We start from the raw sequence: 23253 nt of genomic DNA on the forward strand, positions 1-23253 counted from the left end.
AGACATCCCCAAGCTTTCTATAGCTTTGTGTGTAATGCTAGAGCCTTCTTAATACAAGGAGATCTTAAAAATGCCCGAGCACAGGCATCGCTTGAGGAAATGCGTTGGACCCCGCTGTTGGAAGTCAGGCTGACAGTGACAGATTCCACTGTCCCCTGCCGTCCAAGTCCCCAGATCTACCACATTTCATAAGCACGCTGCTGTCTTCCACAAATGTCCTTTATTTTTTTCTTACTGGTAAATTCCGCCAGTTCTGCCTATACTAAAAATGAATCAATGATCATTCAAGAGTTCATGGTGTTACGGACAGAACCGATGGAAGAGGAGGTGTGAGAAGAAGGGGGAGAACTAGGGACACTGGAGGCGTTTCCCCTGACAGGGTCAGAGCGGGGGACAGCTGTTAGCCCATCAAAAGGCGTGCGTTCATAAAACACGGTACTGCTCTCCTACCGCGGCCACAGCTGAGTCCCACAAATCAGGTGGCTTAAAACCAGAAACTTATCATCTCACGGTTTTCCAGAGGCAAGGCATTGGCAGAGCTGGTTCCATCTAGAGGCTGCGGCAGAACCTGTTTCGTGCTCTCCTCTAGCTTCTGGTGGCTTCTGGCCATCCCTGGAGCCCTCTGGCCTGTGGCTACATCACCCTTCCCTGGGCCTAAGTCTTCACACGGCCTTCTTCCCTCTATAGGTCCCCCGCATCTGTGTCTCCCTGGGCCTCCTTAGGAGGACGCCCCCCTCCGTAATGAAGGGAGAGCCCGCCCTCATCCAGCGCGTCCTCATCTTAGCGAGTTACACCTACAAACACGCTCTGTCCAAAGAAGAACAGGTTCTGAGGTTGAGTTCAGGAAGACATGAATCAACCCAGCACACAGTGATGCGGGCACAGGGGGACGTCCCCTGCGGACTCGCAGTTGGTAACTTGACAGGCATCCCACAGGCTTTGCTCGCCCCTGCGTCCTGGAACCCGGCCTGGAGGGTTCGGGGATCTCAGTCAGTCGCTGCGGAGTGATCCATGAATGAACCTCTTGATTCGGCACCAAAGCCTTTCCTTGGATCACGGACCTGCTGAGTGACAGCCTCTCTCTTCCCTAAGCCACCTCCGGACTCCGTTCCTCTAACGTGGACCGAGAGGGTAAAAGAAAGTCCGGAGGCCTGCACTGCAAAGGGAGAAGGAGGCGGCTTTCTGGGCCAACCACGGGTCCCTGTCACAGTTCCATGCTTTTGTAAAGCTGTTCCTTCTGCCTAAAACACCCTTCCTCCTACCCCACACCTGGCACTGTGCCTAGCATCCTGGGGACTCAAAAGCTCTTAATCTCACAAAACAAACTGAGGTTTGCCAGGGGAAAGGGTGTAGGGAGAGGGTGGGGGGGTTATGGACACTGGGGAGGGTATGTGCTATGGTGAGTGCTGTGAGGTGTGTAAACCTGGCGATTCACAGACCTGTACCCCTGGGGCAAATAATATATATAAATAAAAAAAAATGATAAAAATAAAATAAAAATTAGGGCCAGGAGCTCCTCTAAGTGTATGTGTGTGGGGGGTGGGGGGTTCAGCTTGGGGGTGAAACCAAAAAATGAAGTTTGTTGATTAAACACCAGGGAGAGTTAGGATCGCTGTTTAAAGATGATTTTTAACATGATTTTTAAAATGATTGTTGCTCCCGTATTTTCCCAACCACTTCATTAGAAAGTAAGACGTTTGCGAATCAGTTTCAGAAAACCTGAACAGCGGTGCTGCACAGCCTGCGGGGAGGGGCATGCCGGAAGGAGACACGTCAAAGAGAAATGTAAAATCCAAGTCAAAGAGAAATGTAAAATCCAAGAGCCTGAGTGAGTCAGGGAGAACCGATGCACGAAGGGGCAAACCACAGACACAGAGACTTGAGAACAAGAAAGTCCTTGTGCCTCAAAGCAACCTCTGCCTTCCTAAACCTCTTCTTGGTGGGACCCTTGAGTTACACAACTGGCGAAATTCACAGAAATGAGCCACGAGTTGCAACCGCTTTATTTCATTACCTGTTCTCCAATAACTCACGGACTCAAGGCCAAGTCAACCTGAGGGGAGAAGGCAGGCTCTCCCCCTGACCTCAGACTCCTGCAGAAAACAGACCCGAGCTCCTAGGGAAGTAACACGGCCACTATAATGAGTTACAACGACTCACTCTGCCTTACAGTCCATTCCTCAAGATTCATAAAACGCTCTTCCCTAACCAACATCGACAGCGTACACCATTTTCACTGCTCTGCCCACAGACTTCACTAGGTGACCATCAGGAAAGAGGTGGTCCCCTAGGTTAAGGTCATGGTGACAGACAAATGTTTACGATGAGTACAGAGACCCTTGCTGTGCTGGGTATTACCTTCTAGTTGCTGGAAGTCGGGGGAATCTGGGAGAGGGGCCAGGGCAGCTGGGGGCCGCCCAAGGGGGTCTGCTTCTCAACGCGTATGGAAGAATCTTGCTATGATTAAAAATCAGCATGTGATAAACACCAACCCTGTGCTAAGAGCCTCAGACTAGGGGCCGGGAAGCTATTTCTGTAAAGAGCAAGATAGTAAAGGTTTTGGGCTGTGTGGGTCACACATCACAACCACACAACCCTACCACCAGTGCAGCGTAAGAGCAGCCCGAGACGACACGTAAGTGGGTCAGTACCCAGTGTGCTCCAACGTAGCTACAAAAACAGGTGGTAGGACAGGTAGAGCCCACGGACCCCACTTTGCCGCCCCCGCCTTAGAACACGGCAGAGCTCATCAGACCTTCCAACCCAACCTCATCAGAGCGCGATCTTCCCAACCGACCGGTCGATCTAACCGCTTGTGCCTCACAGACCCCAAGAGACCAAGTCGAAGGCCAAAGTCCAGGCGCCCCCCCACCCCCACCCAGATGAAGATACTCACCCCGAGAAATCCGTAGTGAGGATTCCATAGTGGAAGATATAGATGCGGCTGACGTGGCACAGGGTCAGGTAGGCCATGGCGACGAAAAAGGAGTATCTGAAACCAGAAAGAGGGTCCGATGATCAGGCAGGGCGGTGACACCGTCCATCTCCCCCTCGTCCTCCCCCTCACTCCCCACACGCCAGCCACCCCAAAGTCCTCCGGCTCGTCTGCGGCCCAGTCCGTGCACTGCTCTCACTTTCCCACGCACTGTCGGGTGCCCTTCATCTTCTGTCACGGGGACAGCACGATGGAGTCACCCAGGGAGCTCTGCACCCTCCCGATATGGGGGCTGAACCGGTACAGGGGATGTCTGGCAGGTGTGACGGCACTGGGCAGCCGGAGCTGGGAACCACGGCCCTGTGAGGGCTGCACTCGGATTCTCCAATCCACACACCACCGTCCTCACACAGGATCTCTGCAAAATATAGCCCAGTGGGATGCGGCCCACCAGTCCCTTCCTCAGACGCTTTGTGCTCCTGGCTGCCAGTCTCCGTATTTGCTGCCCACTGCTCTGGTCCATCCGTCCACGGCTCCTGCTCAGCTTCACTCACTCTACTTCCTCCTTGGGTGAGAGCGTTCCCAGTGCTCTGCGCGGGACGCTCCCGGCCCACGCCTGAGGCTGCAGGGACCACATACTCTGGATGATTCCATGGCTTCCTACGGACACTGGCCCTGACCACACGGGATGAACTGGCAAAACACACGCACGCACGCACGCACGCACGCACACCCATACACACACGCACATGCACACACACACGCATGCCATTCAGAGCACTCACCGATTTGCCATTATATCTAGGTGACCTGAGAGGACAAAAATCCACATGAGTGAGTTCTGAGGACGGAACTGTCTTCATTAAGTGACTTGTAGGTCTGCAGTCAAATGCTCTACCCCTGAGTTGTGATTTGTGGATCTGGAAGCAGCACGCCATCCAGCAAGACGAGGGGAGCTCCACGGAGCGGTACAAAACGGAAGGTTTGCATAGGCAGAGGGTGGACTAAAGGAGTGACCAGGCAAAGAGAAGAAGGGACTGTTTCAGGCAAGGTCACTTTCTCTCAGAGAGAAGCATCTTACCCTACATCTTCCCTTCGGGGGATGGAGAGGGCCGCGCGACAGATCTTCCTTGGTGTGGACCAGAAAACTTCCTGGTTGACCAGGGAAGACCCCTATTTCTGGGGGAGGTTGAAAACTGCAGCGAGGTTAGGGTATTAAGCCTCGGTTGGGGGAGTTGGCCCAAGGGACTCCATTGTGGGTCTTGTGGTTTTCTTCCTAACGGTGATAACCGAACTAACCATTGTCTCCCCAACAAGACCAAGAGCCCCATGAAGGCAAGAACGTCTTGGGTGTCTCACGCTCAAGAGCAGACAGCTGCGTGCTACAAGAACCCAACAACTAAATGAGTGCTATCTGTCGTAAAAGCCCCCAGTGGGTCCCACGGTCCAGTCACATCCAAACTCCTGAACGCGACGTGTGATTTGCTTCACGCACTGAGCTCCACCTTTCCCTTCGGGACTCCTCTTCAGCCACGCTCCATGTCCCCTTACGTTCAAATGACACCAGCTGCTCCCTCTCCACCCTGAGAGCCTCCTTCTCAGGCTAAATGTCTTCCACATGCCGCTTCCCCTGCCTGCAACCCCCTTCGTCTCTACTCTACCTGTGAACTGCCTAGTTACCTAGTTACCAGGTAGGTCTCAGCAACCAGTCAGTTCCCTGGCTCCCCAGCCCACCTCCAGCACCATTCATTTCTCCATTCTCAGGATTTCTCTAGGGCTGCGTGCCAACATACACAATTATAATGCTGAAATTATATGTATGTGTCTGTTCCACACATGCACTGTGACCTTGAGCATCCCTACCCTTGACCACAGATGGGCTTCGTGGACAGTTAGTTGAAATGAACGGAAAGGAGTACATTCAACATTTCAAATGGCTCAGGAGCCCCTCAGCAACACATACATGCAGAAGGCGTAGCATTTAAACATGGGCCATAACAGAGGGAAGATGGAGATTCTCAAATTAAATTATGCCGAACTGCCCAAATGCACATTAAAATAACTCATGAAGACTGGCGCAACCCAGGGACTCGTGAAGGAGGAATGATAAAAACCCACGTGGTAGGGCCCCTGGGTGGCTCAGTGGGTTAAGCCGCTGCCTTCGGCTCAGGTCATGATCTCAGGGTCCTGGGATCAAGTCCCACATCGGGCTCTCTGCTCAGCAGGTAGCCTGCTTCCCTTCCTCTCTTTCTACCTGCCTCTCCGTCTACTTGTGATTTCTCTCTGTCAAATAAATAAATAAAATCTTTAAAAAAAAAAAAAAAAAAAAACCCACGTGGTAGCAAGCAAGATCCAGACAGTGAGTGGTAGGAGTTCTGTAAACACCAAAGCACTACCTGTCTTCACGTTCTCTTTACCATTATTTACAAACAAAGATGTTACGACCCCAAAAAAAGACCTTCCCAGACTCGGGTTCATCTTTAAGGCTTTTCAAACAGGAAGACGGTGAACAAAGCGAGTGAAGAAGAGAAAGCAACTCTCTGAAGCGCTGAGCAGAAGAAGGATGGACCTGGGGAGACCTTTCTGCCATCTCACCTCTGCTTCTTTCTCTGGCCAGTTCGCGAGGGTCAAGGCAAAAGCACAAAGTGAATTCAAGAGACAAATTCTCCCAGGGCCCTTTTGAAAGCAACCGTTGCCTGCTTCCTCTTTCTTCTCAACAGACCCTTACATTCCGCAGCCCCTCCACCCAGAGAGAAAACCCAGTTCAACTCATTTGTTATCATAAGAGCTATTTATCAAAGATGGTGCCAAGTATTGTGCCCCACTACAACAGGGCACTGTACTCATGCTCTAGACAAACCTGAAAAAAATCTAAGGAATCCAGGAGTGGTAGAGAGAGCATGTATTCTGGAGAGAGACCAACAGGACTTCAAATCCCAGCAATGGCAAAACTCGTGCGTGAAGTCCAGAGAGCAGTTCTTTTAGGAAGGAGAGCTGTGGCAGAGCCTGGGGTAGAGGGAATCCTATTCCCTTCCTGCCCCAGGTGGTGGTAACATGATGTATTCAGTCGGTACAAACTCATGGATCTGTATGCCTCTCTACTCTGAGCTTTCAATTTCCTCCCCTTGGCTGCGGAGAAAAAGATCTAAATCCCATAGAAGTGTCCTAGAAAGAATATCTTTGCAATAATGATACTGATACACTAAATAAAACTTTATATATTAAAAAACAATGAAAACTATTTAAAAGAGCTTGGCTGGGGCACCTGGGTGGCTCACTGCGTTAAAACCTCTGCCTTCGGCTCAGGTCATGATCCCAGGGTCCTGGGATGGAGCCCTGCATGGGGCTCTCTGCTCGGCAGGGAGTCTGCTTCCCCCCCACCCCTGTCTTCCTGCCTGTGATCTCTGTCTGTCAAATAAATAAATAAAATCTTTAAAAAATAATTAAAAATAAAAGAGCTTGGCTTAGCACTTGACACCAAGCAGATACCCACCCCCCCAACAACTGGTCACTGTGTTGCACATTCTGACAAGAAGCTGTCCGTCTGAGGAGGTACAAACTATATTCTGTTCCAGTTGGTTTAGATGGAATAAATGAACACCTGTGATTTCTGTCCAATATAGCGGCTTGGGAAGGAAACAGAGCCGGTGCGCCAAGAATTCTCTAGACAAAGACAACCATGTGTCCAGACATGGGTTAACTCCCCTTGGCAGCAGAGAATGACCTTCTACTCTGCTTCCCAGCCAAAGGACACAACTCTTTGTGACCGGTTCAGCCAGGGGAAGAACACAATTCACAAAGAATCATGAAATCCTGATCCCAAAGGAAACTTAAACCCCACCTTTAAGAGGTGGGAAATCTGATGTACAAAGAAGCTGTGTGAACTATTTGAACTCCCGCTGCTAGAAAGTGCCAGATTTCCAGTCTAATGTTCTTTCCCTGCATCAGTAGGAAGCCACTTCCCTCCGTCCGGAACTCTGAGCCACTCCCTACTTCTGCAATCTTGGCAACCACACCAGCGAAGAAAGAGGGGAAGAACTTGTTCTGGCGTCCTTTCTGGTCTTATGACACAGGCCTCTGCTACCACAATATTATGATGGGGCATCAGTCATAGCCTGTCTGGAAACCACTCAGCTTGGCCAAGGCTGGAGTGTTCCATTCCTGGCCAGAGATGAAGACCGGGCCCAGCGTGGAATGAGTGTGCGTGGAGGTCTCCTGACCCTCTGAAAAATGGTCCACACCCATCGGCATCACACAAGTGTGGTGAGAGATGACAAGCCACAATTTGTAAGGTCATTAAAAATGTGCTATAGAGATGTAACAATATTTTTATTAATTGTCGCACTGCTTCAAAACTCAGGTTTGGGAAAAGGCCAGACATTTTCACTGCCGCCCCCAACACTAAAAACAGCATTTTGCTATAATATGAGGCATTCCCAATACCGGTTCTTGGAAATATGGATTTCCTATTTCCCTTCTGAAGGGGTGACCCAATCCCTTTCAAGGAAGGCATTTGGGAGAAAGAGGATTACAATTCAATTTTTCAGAGCTCATCTGGACACAGAGTTGGGTGAAAATAAAATAAATTCTAATAAATTTTATTAGAATGGTGCAAAAAGGGACACCTGGGTGGCTCAGTTGGTTAAGCAGCTGCCTTCGGCTCAGGTCATGATCCCAGGGTCCTGGGATCGAGTCCCACATCGGGCTCCTTGCTCGGCAGGGAGCCTGCTTCTCCCTCTGCCTCTGCCTGCCTCTTTGTCTGCCTGTGCTCGCTCACTCACTCTCCCTCTGTCTCTGGCAAATAAATAAATAAAATCTTAAAAAAAAAAAAAAAAGAATGGTGCAAAAATATTTTCCCTTGGAAACCAGACATTTGTTGCAAGTAATTTACAAGACTATCCACGAAAAAGTTAAATTTCAATGATTTTCAGAAGGAAAACTATTGTGCTAACTGTCTTATTAATCAAAGACCCTACTGAAGTTCAAAGAAGGCATCTGCTTTTTCAGAAACGCCATCAAGAAAGAAGTCATCGCAGGGCAAATGTCTCTCCAAAGGTGTTTGGTCACTCCTTCCATAAATATTTATTGAGCCCTTACTTGTGCCAGTATTGTCCTAGACTCTGAGGACACAACAGTGAACTCTGTTTTCATAGAGCTTACGTTCCAGCACCACTGAAAGGCATAATTAATACTGAGGTTTCACACAGACAAGGCTAAACAGATACACAGGTGTCCAAATTGATGATCCAAACACTGTTGCCTTCAAGGCAGAATTAAGTTACCTGCGTAGCTTTTAAATCAAAATATCATAGTACGAATACTTCTTCCCCTTTTAACATTTTATGGTGCATATTTTAAGTACACAAAGTTTCGACGTAGGCACACACCTAGAAAACCACAGCCACATTCCAGGTAACAGACCTATCTGTCGCCCCCACACACACTCTTCCTGCCTCTCTGAGCCGATCCTTCCTGATCTCCGTGGACCAGCCCAGCTCAGTTAACCTCCGATCTGATCTCTGCCACTACAAATTAGTTTGCATTTTCAAGACCAGAATTTCTGTAGCATCGTTCATTCCGCATATTTACTCCACGTCACCGTCATCAATCATTCCCTCTTCTCGAATGCAGAGCAGTACCCCAGTGTAGGGACCACTGGGACTGTCTCCAGTCTGCAGACTATCACAGAGCGGCTTCTACTCTGAAATGTTTGCAAAGTGTCCTCTGAATACTCCCAGCATTTAGGGACCCCCCCACCTCTCCTTCTGATACCCCAGAGAACTTAGGATATGCAATTTGTGGTGGGCAAAACGGGGAAGGTACCCCTTTACCCTGAAACACATCTCAGAGGTCACAAAAAACCCTCACGTGGTCTGGTTCGCTCCCAGAACCTTACCTGTGAATACTGGATACGTTTGCGGTGACCATGATTCCGTAGCACATCAACACCAGCACAAAAAGGTGAACGGAGTACCTAGAAGACATCACAGAGAGGAGGGGCACTGAGTATATTCCAAATTAACAGACCTACTGCACGCCCATACCCCGCCCCCCCAAAAAGCCCACAAGCCATTAACTGCATTTACATAAGAGAAAATAAATCAAGTATTTTTGCTCTGTGTAATCTTGAAATGGCAGGAGGAAGCCATGACACAGGCTGCCAACGGCGGTGCTGGTGAGGTCAGCGATCCATAAATGGAATGCTTACACCTTTGTACATGTACAACCGGGAGTCCAGAAGTATTCTTTCTTTCTTTAGAACATCTTTTTTTATTTTTTTAATTTTAAAGCACCAGAACCCAAACTGACCTTTTCCAGACACCAAGACTGTCACCTGTTTGCTGCTTCAAAATACTTGTCATCCTTTCTCACATTTTTATTGGAGGAGGAAAAGCAGCAGTCTTGTAACCTGAATAATCTCACAAATGTCCTTAAGTTGCACTTCTAGAAAGGTCTGTTCCTACAACATCTCCCCCCCCCCCCCCGTCCCCTGGAGAAGAGTCACTCACAGGGTCACTGACTGGCTTACTTAGTAGCGTGTCATCTACAGACTCTCTCTCTGTTAAGGAATGTCTCGTGTTTCCTCAAACCAGCCCTAGAACTATTGCCCTACTCCAAGCACAGGAGCGACACCAATTACCTCCAGCAGTAATGCAAGGAAAACATCAATATCTACAACACGTAGGAAGGGTTCCTCAGCTGGAAAATGAAACCATATCCTATTCTATTTACATGACCCATGGGGAGGTGAGTCGAAGCATAACTTATAGAAAAGTTCACAGAACTGACTTTTAATGGGTAGTTTATTGGTTCTAGGTTCTTAGAGTACATGGGCATTCCTGGGACATCCCCATTATCCTACAATAGGAGTAAATACATTTCTTTCCTCGGTGCCTGGCAAATGCCAAAAACATTGCCACAAAACACCCAAATGATAAGGATTACAATTTCTAAGCTCATACTCACCAGCCAAAACAAAAGATGACAAAATAGATGCCAAAAACGGTGACAAACGCGTGCCGGACATCGGGACTGGTTTTACCAGGACTCAGGTAGATGCGGAACCAGAACGCAGCGAACAGAGCAAAGAGCTGGCACGCCACGAAATTCACCTGCACGGGGGGTCAAGAGAGAGAGAAAGAGACTCAGATCTTTACCCTTTTACCTGTGTGGGAATCCTCTCTACTCTTTCCAGAGTTCCACACCAAGATGCCTCTGAGCACTCGCACTTGGATTGTTTCCTTGGCAGAGAGTGTTTGTTTGGAAACGACTGGGGAGACTGAAAATTCCCAATGCCCTCCACTGGCGGAAGAAGCGAGGAAACTGAGTTTCATTTCCAATCCTTTAAGGCTAGCCCAGGTGGCTTGTCCACCCACACACAGAGGGCTTTTTAATGTACAACGGCCTCAGGGACTGTGGGGTCAGCTTGCTGGGTCTCTCTCCCCCCCAACCCCATGCCCACCCCCAGCACCATCCTAAGATAAAGCACTGGTTCCTGGAGAATCGAAAATGAATCAAATCCATGAAGCTTCCTTCACTGACTACCTAGGAAACTAAATGCTTCTCTCCAAAGTCATCATCAGCTGTTTTGACTCTAATTTTTCTCATTTTAATTAATGCCAAATTAACAAGAGCACTGCCCAAGCTAAATGGCATGAAAAATCCACACAGAACAGCCCCGCCTTCGACTTCCAAATGCCAACCCTGTCCAATTATGCAAAACAGGCAACCAACTTCCTGGGAAAAATCTCATTGGTCTCTCTCTCAAAAACACTGGACCTGAAAGAAACTATAAAAGCATTCCCTGATGCCCATCGGAAAGATCAGCTGATTTAACCCAAAACCAAAACAGACCCCGTGATGGAACCATTAACGACACCGGGAACAGCGGTTCCAACCCCCCAGAGCTTTCGGAGTGAAAGCTTCGCTTTTAAAAGACACTTAAGGGAAAGGGGATGGAAGATATAAATATCTGAATGGAGCCTCAAATTCAGCCTCCGCAGGTTTTCGCACGACGGAAAATAGTAGCTGTTAGTGACATTCATTAGGGTCTCCTCTGAGGTAGAGCGAGAGGCAGTGACCTCTACTCAATCTGAGCTTATTCTGTTTTCCCAGTAAAAACCAAGACTACTTTGGACCCCTGATGATTCACAGAAATACTTCTGGAGAATTCTTTTGTTTCATTTTTTATTGATTTTTATTAGTACTATTATTATCATTGAGTAGGTTCCATGCCCACCATGGAGCCCTACTTGGGGCCCAAACTCACAACCCTGAGTTCAAGACCTAAGCCGAAATCAAGAATTGGCTGTTTAATCAACGGAGTCACTCAGGTGCCTCTTTTGTTTCGTTTTTAAAAATTGACTGCGCTGAGATCGCCCCCCGCCCCATGAGATCATTTGTGTTCACCGGTCTCTCCAAAAACTTGTTCCCACTACTGCTCACCATCACTTTCTACCCTGAAAGACAGAGAGGAGGTGAACTGTAACCTAGCCTACATGTTATGATCATACCTTCTTTTTTTAATCTAAATCCAATTAGCCAACATATAGTACATCATTAGTTTCAGATGTAGAGTCCCATAATTCAGCAGTTGCATGTAACACCCAGTGCTCATCACATCACAAACCCTCCTTAATGTCCATCACCCAGTTACGCCAACCCCAACCGACCCCCCACAAGGTCATACCTTCTTATGTAGCCTAAATATGCCATCTCAGCTCTCCCTCTCAGACACAGTAGAGAGGGAAAAAACCATCTTAGCAAGGTTCAAAATGTAAAGGAATTGGCAAGTAGAAAGTCAAAGTTACGATCGTCTGTAGGTGATCAATCACACACTCTTTCCTTCTCTCGGCCACAGAGAACACAGTCACTGAGGAGAGCACCCAAGGGGAAATCCGTTCCATTCCTCTGGCCTGGCCCGTAATTACTGAGCACCCCTGCGCGTGAGGAATGACTCAAACGGCAGAGCAGTGGTTCTCAAGTGTGGTTCCCTGACCAGCAGCACGGGCATCACCTGGAAAACCATCAGAAATGCAAATTCTCGTGCCCCACCTGAGACCTACTAAATTAGGCGTTCCCAAGGTGGGTCCGGCACTGTGTGCTTTAACGGTCCCCCAAGGGATGGTGATGCACAGTCACTTTGAGAAGCACTGGAATGGAGAAGAGAGGCCCGGCTCCTGCCTCCAGGAGCTTATACCCTGAGAAAGGAGCACAATAACCTCCAGTCACTGGAAAGTAACATTAACATGATGTGAACTTGTTACATTATTATTATTCTCTTACACTCTGCCCCCTTTAGATCCAAAGTAAATAACAAGAAGTCTCATGATTAAGGAGGGAGGAGGCTCTGGCTGACAATCAGGAAAAAAAAACTGTTTAAATAGGTACAAACTGGTCCCAACCCTTCTGACGTAACTGGCATGGCGTCAGGATTTCCAAGGCATCAGGTGGTTCTCATAGGCAGGCAAGACAGAGAACACCTGCTTTAGCACAATAAAGAGAGAGGCCTCCAAAGACACCCAGGAGAAACTAGGCTTTCTCAGAAAGAAGAAAAATAGAGGACGGGGAGGTTGGACCCTGAAGGCGTGGGGCAGAGGTGAGAAGGAACAGATTTAAGCCTGGTGGCTGTCCCTCAGCTGGTCCAGATTTCCACAGCCTCCTGCCAGTCTCGTCAGCTGGACCGGTCTTCAAAGAGGTGGATCCTTGCACCCTCTCAAGGAAGAATAAGGCTCAGGGTGCAAACATGCCGTCTGATCTTGTCACTCCAGGGATCAATAAAGAGGAAGAAGCGCTCACGGGGTCACTGACGCAATCTGCCATCTTTTTGCCACCATACTCTGAACGCCCTAGTTCTGACTCTCAGGTGTCAGCTGGGTGACATTAGGTAATTCATTGATTCTGCAAATATTTACTGGTTGACGCTATATGCCAGATACAGGAGACAGTGGGCAAGACATTGTCACGACCAGCAAGTCAAGAAAAGAAGACTTGGGGCGCCTGGGTGGCTCAGTGGGTTAAAGCCTCTGCCTTCGGCTCAGGTCATGATCCCAGGGTCATGGGATCGAGCCCCGCATCGGGCTCTCTGCTCAGCGGGGAGCCTGCTTCCTCATCTCTCTCTGCCTGCTTCTCTGCCTACTTGTGATCTCTGTATGTCAAATAAATAAATAAAATCTATAAAAAAAAAAAAAAAAAAAAAAAAAAAAGGAAAAAAAGAATAAAAGGCCTGGGGTTCGGAAAAATTGGGGGGGGGAGGGGGTGGGAATGTGTGGTAAGTAGGAAATCTTTGATTCAGGAGACCTGGTCTCTAACGTCTCTTCTGGCTCTAATGGACTCTCATTCTAACCTAACCTGAATCCTTTCCCTTAACTGTTCGCAGTTAATGCCTAAATGCCAGACTTTGTTCGGGACTGGAAGCTTCCTGCTACACACAGACACAATCCACTCCTCCGTCCTCTTCCTGGGAGCGAGTCCCGGATGGCTTTCTGAATGTTCCCTGGCAAACCGTTCCAAGGCAAAGGTGGAAACACAGTAGAGCCCCTTGGCTCTACAGGAGGCTTTTTTTTTTTTTTTTTAAAGATTTTATTTATTTATTTTACAGAGAGAGATCACAAGCAGGCAGAGAGGCAGGCAGAGAGAGAGAGGGAAGCAGGCTCCCCGCTGAGCAGAGAGCCGGATGCGGGGCTCGATCCCAGGACCCTGGGATCATAACCTGAGCCGAAGGCAGAGGCTTAACCCACTGAGCCACCCAGGCACCCCTACAGGAGGCTTCCTTTTTTTTTTTTTTTTTAAGATTTTATTTATTTGCCAGAGAGAGAGAGAGGGAGAGAGAGCAGGCACAGGCAGACAGAGAGGCAGGCAGAGGCAGAGGGAGAAGCAGGCTCCCTGCCAAGCAAGGAGCCCGATGTGGGACTCGATCCCAGGATGCCAGGATCACGACACAAGCCGAAGGCAGCTGCTCAACCAACTGAGCCACCCAGGCGTCCCCTACAGGAGGCTTCTAACAGAATTGCTTTTCAACTCCCAGATGTACATCTTAAAAGGCACACACTGAGCCACAGTTAGATACCGCTTCGCACCCATGGGAACGGCTCTTCTTTAAAAAAGCAAAATAGTAAGTGTTGGCAAGGATGAGGAGAAACTAGAGCCCTGTGCGCTGCTGGTAGGAGGGCAGGGTGGTGCAGCCCCGTGGAAAACAATATGGCGGTTCTTCAGAACATGAAGAATACAGTGACACAGGGCCCGGCAATCCCACTTCTGGGTATTTACCCAAAAGAACTGAAAACTGGGTCTTGAATGAATATTTCTTCATCCATGTGTGTAGCAGCGCTGTTCACAATAACCAAAAGGTGGCATCAACCCAAGTGTCTCTCAGTGGATGAACGGATCAACAAAATGTGGTCTGTGGACACCGTGGGAGTATTATCCCGCCTTAAAATGGGGGAAATTCTGACATAGGCTATGACATGGTTGAACTTTGAGGACTTGATGCTAAGCGAATAAGTCAGTCACAAAAGGACAGACATTGCATGATTCCCCCTAAACGAGGTACCTAGAATACAGTAGTTAAATTCATAGAGACAGAGAGTAGAACGGTGATTCATGGTAGACAGACTGAGGGGTGGAGGGAATGGGGTTATTATCTGATGGATACAGAGTTTCAGTTTTGCAAGGTTAATGGAATTCTGGAGGTGGGTGTTGGTGATGGTTGCCTGACAATGGGGATGTCCTTACTGCCACGGAACGGTACTGTGTGCTTAAAAATGGTGAAAATGGAATATTTTGTATTTTGTCTATTTTACCACAATGAGAAAAAAAGTATAGGCTGAAGCATGACTCCAATTTCTTTGCAATTGTTCACTTCCTATCAACTCTAGTAGCTGGTATGACCATGACCATCTCTGCGGCCAACAGTGGCAGGTTCTCATGATAATTCATGTAGGAACAGGATGAAATCTTTGTTTCTTTCCTCTACATAGGGCCAATAAAATGGGCGGCATTGTTTTTCAGAGGGATAAGTCACAGTTGATTTGATTTGATCCATACGATCTGCTTCCAAATAATCTTGAAAGAATGGAGACTGGAGAGAGCATAAAGCAGTGGCTCTCAAGGAGGGATGCCTTGCCCCCAGGTGACATTTTTGGCTGTCATCATCAGAAAAAGTAGCAGGGGAAAGCTCCTGGCCTCTAGTGGGTATAAGCTAGGAATACCGCTAAACATCCTAACAGGGACAGGACAGCCCTCCACAACAAAGAATTTTCTGGCCCAACATGTCTGGAGATCCCGCGTTAACAAATTACGGATCCTGGTACAGATGAAACACGATCGGCAACGAGCTGCAAACAGAGAGCTGAGCACATGAATGTTCATCCTACTCACCTCTCCACTTTTGTGTATGTTTGAGCCTTTCCAGAATCAGCAGGTTTTAAAAATTACACAACTCTGGAAACCTAATCACTGACTTGAGATGACACAGATATTAAACTCCGGTGACTCCCAGCCCTTGAAACTAGGAAGGTCTCTTTATCCAAATTGGATAATTTGGATAAGTTAGTGAGATAAACCTATCTTTGGTTTGTATAAACCAAAATAATAAAGGGATTGGGTCTTCCTGCCTAGTAAAAACAAACAAATGAAAAAAACCTTTTAGGAAAAGATCAAAGTCCCATAAGAAGAGTGTCAAATTACAAGAATTACAAAAGAAAAAGTTCTACCTTCAATAATCATCCCATGAAGATGAGCACTGGTGGTTATAGGCCACTGATAAATTATTGAACAACGCATCGGATACTAACGATGTACTACATGTTGGTTAATTGGATTTAAATTAAAAATCATCATCATCATCATCATCACATGAAGTATGTGACCGCCTCTCCCACAAGCAGCAACAGACCCCGTGGTTTCAAGGGTCGACCGAGAGCCGAGTACCGGGCTACAAGACCAGGATCCACCATCTACTGGGGGACGAGCTACAGGAACTTGATGCATTTGGACTCTTAGTTCAGGTGACGGGGGTGCTAATGGTGGTACCACTTCACAGGGCTGTTGGAACTGAAGATTATGTAAAATCATTTGAAACAGTACTTGGCAAGGACAATACCTGCTACTAATACTATCATATACCCACTACATTAACACACGAACTACACATCGAATAACCCAATACACAGTAAGTTCTGTTGAGCTACTGCGGACGGGCTTCCTCAGTGTCCTCCCTGTGGCTCCTGTAACAATTCCCTTTCCCACCCAGCATTCCGGCAGCCGCCAGCATCCTCCATGGTCCCTTCTTCCGCAGGGAGAGGCAATGAAGCTTATGACAATGAGTCACTGTCTGGGTTTTCCGGCTCCCGAGTAGGGTTTCATAAACCTACAGCAGAGATAAATCTGAGAACGGCAAAGCGGCCTCCACCCACGTAGGAAGGAGGCTGGGGGAATGATGCGGGTGTCTCCGTAGGAGAAGGGTCGCCGGCCTTCTCAGAATGCAGCCCTGGGAGCTGGCCAGTGCGGCTTCCAGGAGGCGCAGAGGGTGATGAACAATACGGACCACAGGTATCACTCCAGCCCTTCTCCTGGGCTCTGAGGACAGCAAAGAGGCCTCGGAGAGCAGGCAGGCCCGAGAAGTTCTTGCAGGTACACTAAGAGAACATGACTATGAACCTGCCCACAGGAGGCAGAGTGTAGAGCGGACAAAGCAGCCCCCAGAGGTCAACACCCAAAACCAAAAGGAGAGAATCCACTCCAGCAGAGGTGAGCAAAGTGCCAATCACACAGCAACCCGAGGCCCTCACCGCGGCTACAAAGGTCTGTAGACCCCCTTGGGGCTTAGCTTATTCCTAGCAGGAGAGGCGGACAAACCTTTGGCATAATCAGCCTTTCACAGGAAGGGAGCTGCCTTGAAAGGGAATTTAGACTGAAAGCTAAATGAAGTTTAGCAGGGAGGAGTTCAAAAGCGATCCTTTTTTGAATCTCTAATCCATGGTTGCAAATTTTCAACCCACTGTCATCATCCTAATTAGAAACGCACACAAAATTTTACATAAAAAACATTTCCCTGGTATTATGTCTAGTAGCGAGAAGAAGGGACCTAAAAGTTCAACAATAGTAAAGACGTTGGTTAACACAGGCAACGACTCAAGGATGCACCTTGCATTATAATCCCTTAGGAAAGTACTGTGGTAGTATTTGCTCTAAGACTATACTTCCAACCAGTTCCTGCAAATCACTCATTGGGTGACAAAAAGCAAAATGCTAAGAAGATGTGAAGGCATCATTTATAAGACAAAATGAAGGAAGACCTACCTTTCAAACACAGGACGAGAAGGAGAGTGATGGTAAACCCGTACAGTATAACAGTATTAAGAACAGGCATTATAAAGTGCCTATCATAAAATGAAAAGCACTTGTTATAACTAATTAAAAAACACAGACTCTAAAATTTTGTGTCTGCTTACAACTGGATTAAAAAAACAATAGTGGGGGCGCCTGGGTGTCTCAGTGGGTTAAAGTCTCTGCCTTCGGCTCAGGTCATGATCCCAGGGTCCTGGGATCGAGCCCGGCATCGGGCTCTCTGCTCAGCAGGGAGCCTGCTTCCTCCTTTCTCTCTGCCTACTTGTGATCTCCGTCTGTCAAATAAATAAATAAAAATCTTGAAAAAATAAAAAACAACAACAACAAAAAAAAAACAGTAGTGGCATTAGGAAAAAGGCAAACGTAACCCACAAAATGGAACCTGGCTGTCTTGCAGGGTGACAGGAATCCAAGCCAAGTTTTTGTAAGATTTCTTTTTCACAACGTATAGTTGTAAATTCTGTGTGGAATTTCTCACACACACACACAATCAAGGCAATCTAAGAAACACTGAGAAATCTGCATTTAATCCTACCTACTCCAGCTTCAAATTTACATTCACTGGCACCTACTACAATGAGGTGTGGGGAAGAATGAGGCATAAATAAAGAGAAACGAACCTGTCACAAGCTTCCTCTTAAAACAAACAAACAAAAAACACGTTTTAGAGGCGGCATAAGGTCAAGGGTAACGGTGTGGACGGCCCAAGGGAAGAAAAATATGTACCACGTTGCTCTTGGATAAACCCTTCACATTTAAAAGGAACATGTGGGATGTCTTTACTTTTGTGCTGACGCACCCCCTCCGGAGCAGAAAAGAAAGCTGCACTTTCATTTGTGATATTCGACAAGATGCTCTGCACAATTAAAGCATTGTGTGGGTCCTCATGCATAAGGAAACTGTAGAGCACAGCTGTTTCGATCGGACTCTCCCCACACGCGAGCCTGACAAGCCTCGGGTTCAACAAAAGCTCTATTTCCACGGCTCTTGCAAGCTTTCAAAGTCACTGCAAGAAAATCAAACACACGCCCAAGGGTTTGACTCCCTATTTTCCCAAAGGGCAAGCAAACCCGGCTGCAATTTTCCAAGGTACATCTTACATCCTCCTGGGGTCCTGTGCTGCGAGAAAGGCGTTATTTGGGGGGGGGGTTCTATTCCATGGCCTTCATACTCTTCCAAGAAACGAACTTTGCCAGGAGCCAAAAACGTTGCCTTCGTCCTAATGAAGACAGGCGAGCCGTCTATTTTTAACAAACAGCAAATATTAACAGTCCAGGATTATTTCCTCTATGACCGTGGCTCACCAATGAGGTGCAGGCGACCGTCCAGGCCTGGAATGTTTCTCTCAGCAACACTGCCTTATATGCTCCCAGACAAAACCGATCTAATTAAACAATTCCTTATTTAAAGGCAAGCCATTCCTTCTCCACAAACAGTACTCTTTTGCACGGCCTCCTACAAGTCAGCGTGGCTGGGGAAGACTGCACAAAATGCTACTGCCCTCTGTACCTCGGAACAAAAAGTGTTTGTACCATACTCTTCAGCTACTTTGCATTTTCAAAGAGAGCCTTGTTGTGCTTTCATTTCTAAGCAGTTTGGAACGGGAGCAAGAAATGCTTTTAAATGTGTAATGAGCTGATTTTTTTTTTTTTTAAACTTGTAGATCAGCAAATATTATTTAAAATTGATAATCAATGCACGTAATCTATAACCAAATGGGGTTTTTTTTTTCCTTTTTCAAGATTTTATTTATTTATTTGAGAGAGAGACAGATAGTGACAGAGATAGCGAGAGAGAAGCATGCACATGGGGCTCGATCCCGGGACCCCAGGATCATGACCTGAGCTGAAGGCAGGCGCTTAACTGAGCCACACACAGGCGTCCCTAACCAAACAGGCTTCTAATGGACAGTTCATCCCACTGTAACAATAAATGCCATTGAATGCTCACCACATGTCAGGCACAAAGCTAAATCTATAAACAATTCAACTGAACCTTTGTAACAACTTTCTGAAGTAGCTTACTCCCACTTTATACACAAGGAGAGTGAACACGAACCCGGCGATGTCCAGCAGCTGATTCACAAAGCTCGCAAGTGGAGCGCCAGGGCTGAAAACCTGACCTTAGCTCTCACTCGGTACCCCGTACCTCTTCCCCTCATCTCCAAGTACCACGAACCAGAAGACTTCAACAAAAGAGCGTTATTGCTGGGGCACCGGGGTGGGGGAGGGGGTGGCTCAGTCGACTGAGCGACGGACTTGTGGTTTCGGCTCAGGTCATGATCTCAGGGTCTTAAGATCGAGCCCCGCGTCGGGCTTGAAGCTCAGCATGGAGTCTGCTTGAGATTCTCTCTCTCCCTCTGCCCCTCCACCCCCACCGCACATGCTTTCTCTCTCTCTAAAATAAATAAATCTTTAAAAAATAAATAAATAAAAATTATTATCTCCCAGTTCTGGAAGCTACTGGGCTGAATTCAAGTTGTCAGCAGGCTTGATTTCTGCTGGGGCTTCTCTCCCTGTCTTAGAGACCTTCTCCTTGTGTCTTCCCAGGCTCTCTTCTTGGTCATGTCTGTGTCCAAATTTCCTCCTTTTTATAAGGCTGTTAGTCCTTGGATTAGGGCCCAACAAACCACCTCACTGTAACTTAATTGTCTCTTTAAAGCCCCACTCTGAGGCACTAGTGTTAGGACTTCAACATTCGGGTTTGGTGGGGGACCCCAACTCAACCCATCACACCACTCTATAAAAATCCTCAACTTTGGGACGCCTGGGTGGCTCAGTTGGTTGAATGACGGCCGTCAGCTTGGGTCATGATCCCGGAGTCCCGGGATCGAGTCCCACATCGGGCTCCCAGCTCCACGGGGAGTCGGATTCTCTCTCTGACCTTCTCCTCGCTCATGTTCTCTCTCACTGTCTCTCTCTCAAATAAATAAATAAAATCTTTAAAAAAAAAAAATCCTCAACTCAAACACCTGGACGAAACAGACTTTATTTTCCTTGCTCCCGTGTGGGGCAAGTGCACGAACCCCAAAGGCAAGGCTGTGAGGAAGCTGTGACTTAGCAGGAGTAGGAGCCTCCTACTCCCTGGTGGGGGGGGGGGGGGGGTCTCTCAGACCAACACACAGCAGAGGGGCTTTCCAGCTGCTGGTCCTGCCTCCCCCCCACCCCCACAGCTGTGTGTCCAGCGCTCACTGGCAGGGGCATCTGGGTGACTCGGGCGGTTAAGGGTCTTCCTTCGGGGGAGGGAATCTGGATGGGAAGAAATCAGAGAGCAAGATAAACCATGAGAGACTCGTGACTCTGGGAAACAAGCTGAGGGCTGCAGAAGGGGAGGGGGGTGGGGGATGGGCATGAAGCAGGGCACGTGATGTGATGAGCACTGGGTGCTATACACAACTGACGAATCACGGACCACTACATCAGAAACTAATGGTGCTCTACCATATGGTGGCTAATTTAAATAAATAAAAAGTTAAAAAAAAAAAAAAGATAAAATATTACGTAATAAAAAAACAAGAGTCTGCCTTCGGCTCAGGTCATGATCCCAAGGTCCTGAGGTCGAGTACCACCCCCCCCACACCCCATTCCTACCACCCCTCTATTTTCTCCCCCGCTCTGCTCATGCTCTCAAGGCTCTCGGGCTCTCTCTCAAATAAATACATAAAATCTTTGAAAAAAAAAAAAAGAGAGAGAGAGAAAAGCTCATTGGCCTACCATGGTGAGAAAGTTCATCATCCCTTAGGCTTTGTTTCAAACACCCAAGTCTTAAGTAATACCAGGCATTCACTGAGCACGTACATTTTCTGAGTTCAGCTACTGTTGGCTGTTACTCTACGTGGTTCACACCCATTACCTCAGTTAATCTTCTCTGCAAGCTTTAATGTCCAAATGAGGAATCTCAGACACAGAATGAAGGGCCCCAAACCACTTCAAGCCTAGAGCTGCCCCGGGATGTAAACTTAGCCATCGCCCATGATTGCCTCTCGAGATCTCAGCCTTGCAGGGTGAGGTGCGGGGACCTGACTCCGGCTGCCGGGCTCAGAACCTTTTCCAACAACTGCTCTCTGGAGGCTTACACAGACTTTATCCCCGGAGTTTGTCTACTCACAGCAGAAGCCTCCTTCCCCCAGCTCAGAGTGCGTCATCCAGTCCCTCCGGAATGAGATAATCCCTCTCTTAATTCACAGAAGGGGGAGGAAAAAAACCATCCTGTGTACTGGGTTCATTTAGATTGCACAGGAAGACTTGTGGTTTACCCTATTCTGAAAATATCATGTCATGTGTTAGTTATGATTTAGAATTAAAACTCTAAAAATGAACTCCGGTGGATACAAGGGCAAAACGTGTTTCCACTGTCTGCTTAGCCACAGCAGAGTCAAACCTTCAAACATGGGGGTGATGTGATTTTTAAGAATCTGCCTCCAGATTGCCTCCCACCCCATAAATCCTATCGTCCTTTTAATCCTGGGTCAAGGAGGCAGTGAAGACTGAAAAGGATTCGGGACCATTTGAAGAGTCTTGAAAACCCTGTCCATGAACACCGACCCATACCCTCTGGAGAGGTGACCTCGCCACTAGAATGAATTCCATGGACAGCCAGTGGAAAAGGACAACAGCAGCAAGACAGGCATAATAACCAGCAGCCTGGTGAGTACTAGATCGCAGGCACTGCTTTAAGTCCTTCTGTGTTACTCCTTCAACATTCACTACCACCTTGAGGCTCTCTGGGGCATTCATCTTATAAAAGAGTAAATTAAGTTACCGAGAAGTTAAGACATTTTCCCAAACATCACATACCTAGTAGGTAACAACACTAGAATTTAAACTCAGGGAATCTGGTTTCCTGAGTCCCTCTGCTTAGCCACCACTGGGTGATTTGCTTATTTAAACTTTCCCCTGTAATTCCAACATCTCATTTTCCAGGTGAGGGACACGGAGCCCAGAGGTTGGCCCTGACTTGGCCCGGGTCACATAGCCAGCGAGTGACAGAGCTGGAACAAGAACTGAGGTGTCCTGCCTCCGGGTCTGGTGCACCTCCTTGCAATTCTTTACCAGCCTTGGACACAGGCTGGAAGTAAGATGGAATGCAGGAGATCAGAGAGGACCGTCTCAGAATGAGCAGGAGTCTTACACTTCCACCAGCAGGAGGAAGGGACACACAGGACCGAAGGAAGCACCACTGACCTAGGAATCACAACGTCTGGGGCAACTTTATCTTTTCTTATTAGGGCATAATTGACATATAACATACTAATATCAGGTCAATCCCCATGTTGGATATAGAGATTATTTAAGTAAATGAATGAAAACTTAAAAAATATATATATTTATACAGATAGCAAATCTTTCTAATACACCTGAAACTAGTATATGTCAATTATAGCTTAATAAGAAAAGATCCATACAAAGTTTAAGATTGCTTGTCCTTGCTGTGGAAAATGCCATTGGATTTTTAATAGGGATTGCATTAATCTGTAGTCTGCTTTGGGAAGGATGGACATTTTAACAATATTCATTCTTCTAATCCATGAGCATGGAATATCTTTCCAATTATTTCGGTCCTCTTCAATTTTTCATCAATGTCTTATAGTTTTTAATGTACAGGTCTTTTACCTTTTTTTGGTTAAATTTATCCTGAAGTATTTTATTCTTTTTTATGTAATTGCAAGTGAATTAATTTACCTTTCTGATAGGCATCATTAGCGTATAGTAATAGAAGAGATTTCTATACATTGATTTCGTATCTTGCAACTTACTGAATTCGTTTACCAGTTCTAACAGTTTTTTGGTGCAGTCTGCAGGATTTTCTATATAACATCATGTCATTTGCAATTGAGACAGTTTACTTTCTTTCTAATTCTGATGCCATTATTTTTTTTTTCTTGTCTAATTGCTCTGGCTTCCAGTACTATGTTGAGTAAAAATAACGAGAACAAGCTCCCTTGCCTCATTCTGGATTTAAGAAGAAAC

At 47.2% G+C, this 23253-nt stretch overlaps 1 protein-coding gene across 1 annotated transcript in view; it reads right to left on the reverse strand.

The window, feature by feature from the left end:
* The window catches only part of MBOAT1 (membrane bound O-acyltransferase domain containing 1), a 109965-nt gene that overhangs the window by 41085 nt on the left and 45627 nt on the right, over nt 1–23253 (reverse strand). The window contains exons 2-4 of the mRNA XM_059399526.1: nt 9902–10047; nt 8832–8909; nt 2897–2992 (exon numbers count right to left, since the gene is read on the reverse strand). Coding sequence (XP_059255509.1) covers nt 2897–2992; nt 8832–8909; nt 9902–10047 — 320 coding nt within the window. The remainder of the gene's footprint in view (nt 1–2896; nt 2993–8831; nt 8910–9901; nt 10048–23253) is intronic.

This window comes from Mustela nigripes, chromosome 5 (genome assembly GCF_022355385.1).
Source record: "Mustela nigripes isolate SB6536 chromosome 5, MUSNIG.SB6536, whole genome shotgun sequence".
Classification (NCBI taxonomy): domain Eukaryota; kingdom Metazoa; phylum Chordata; class Mammalia; order Carnivora; family Mustelidae; genus Mustela; species Mustela nigripes.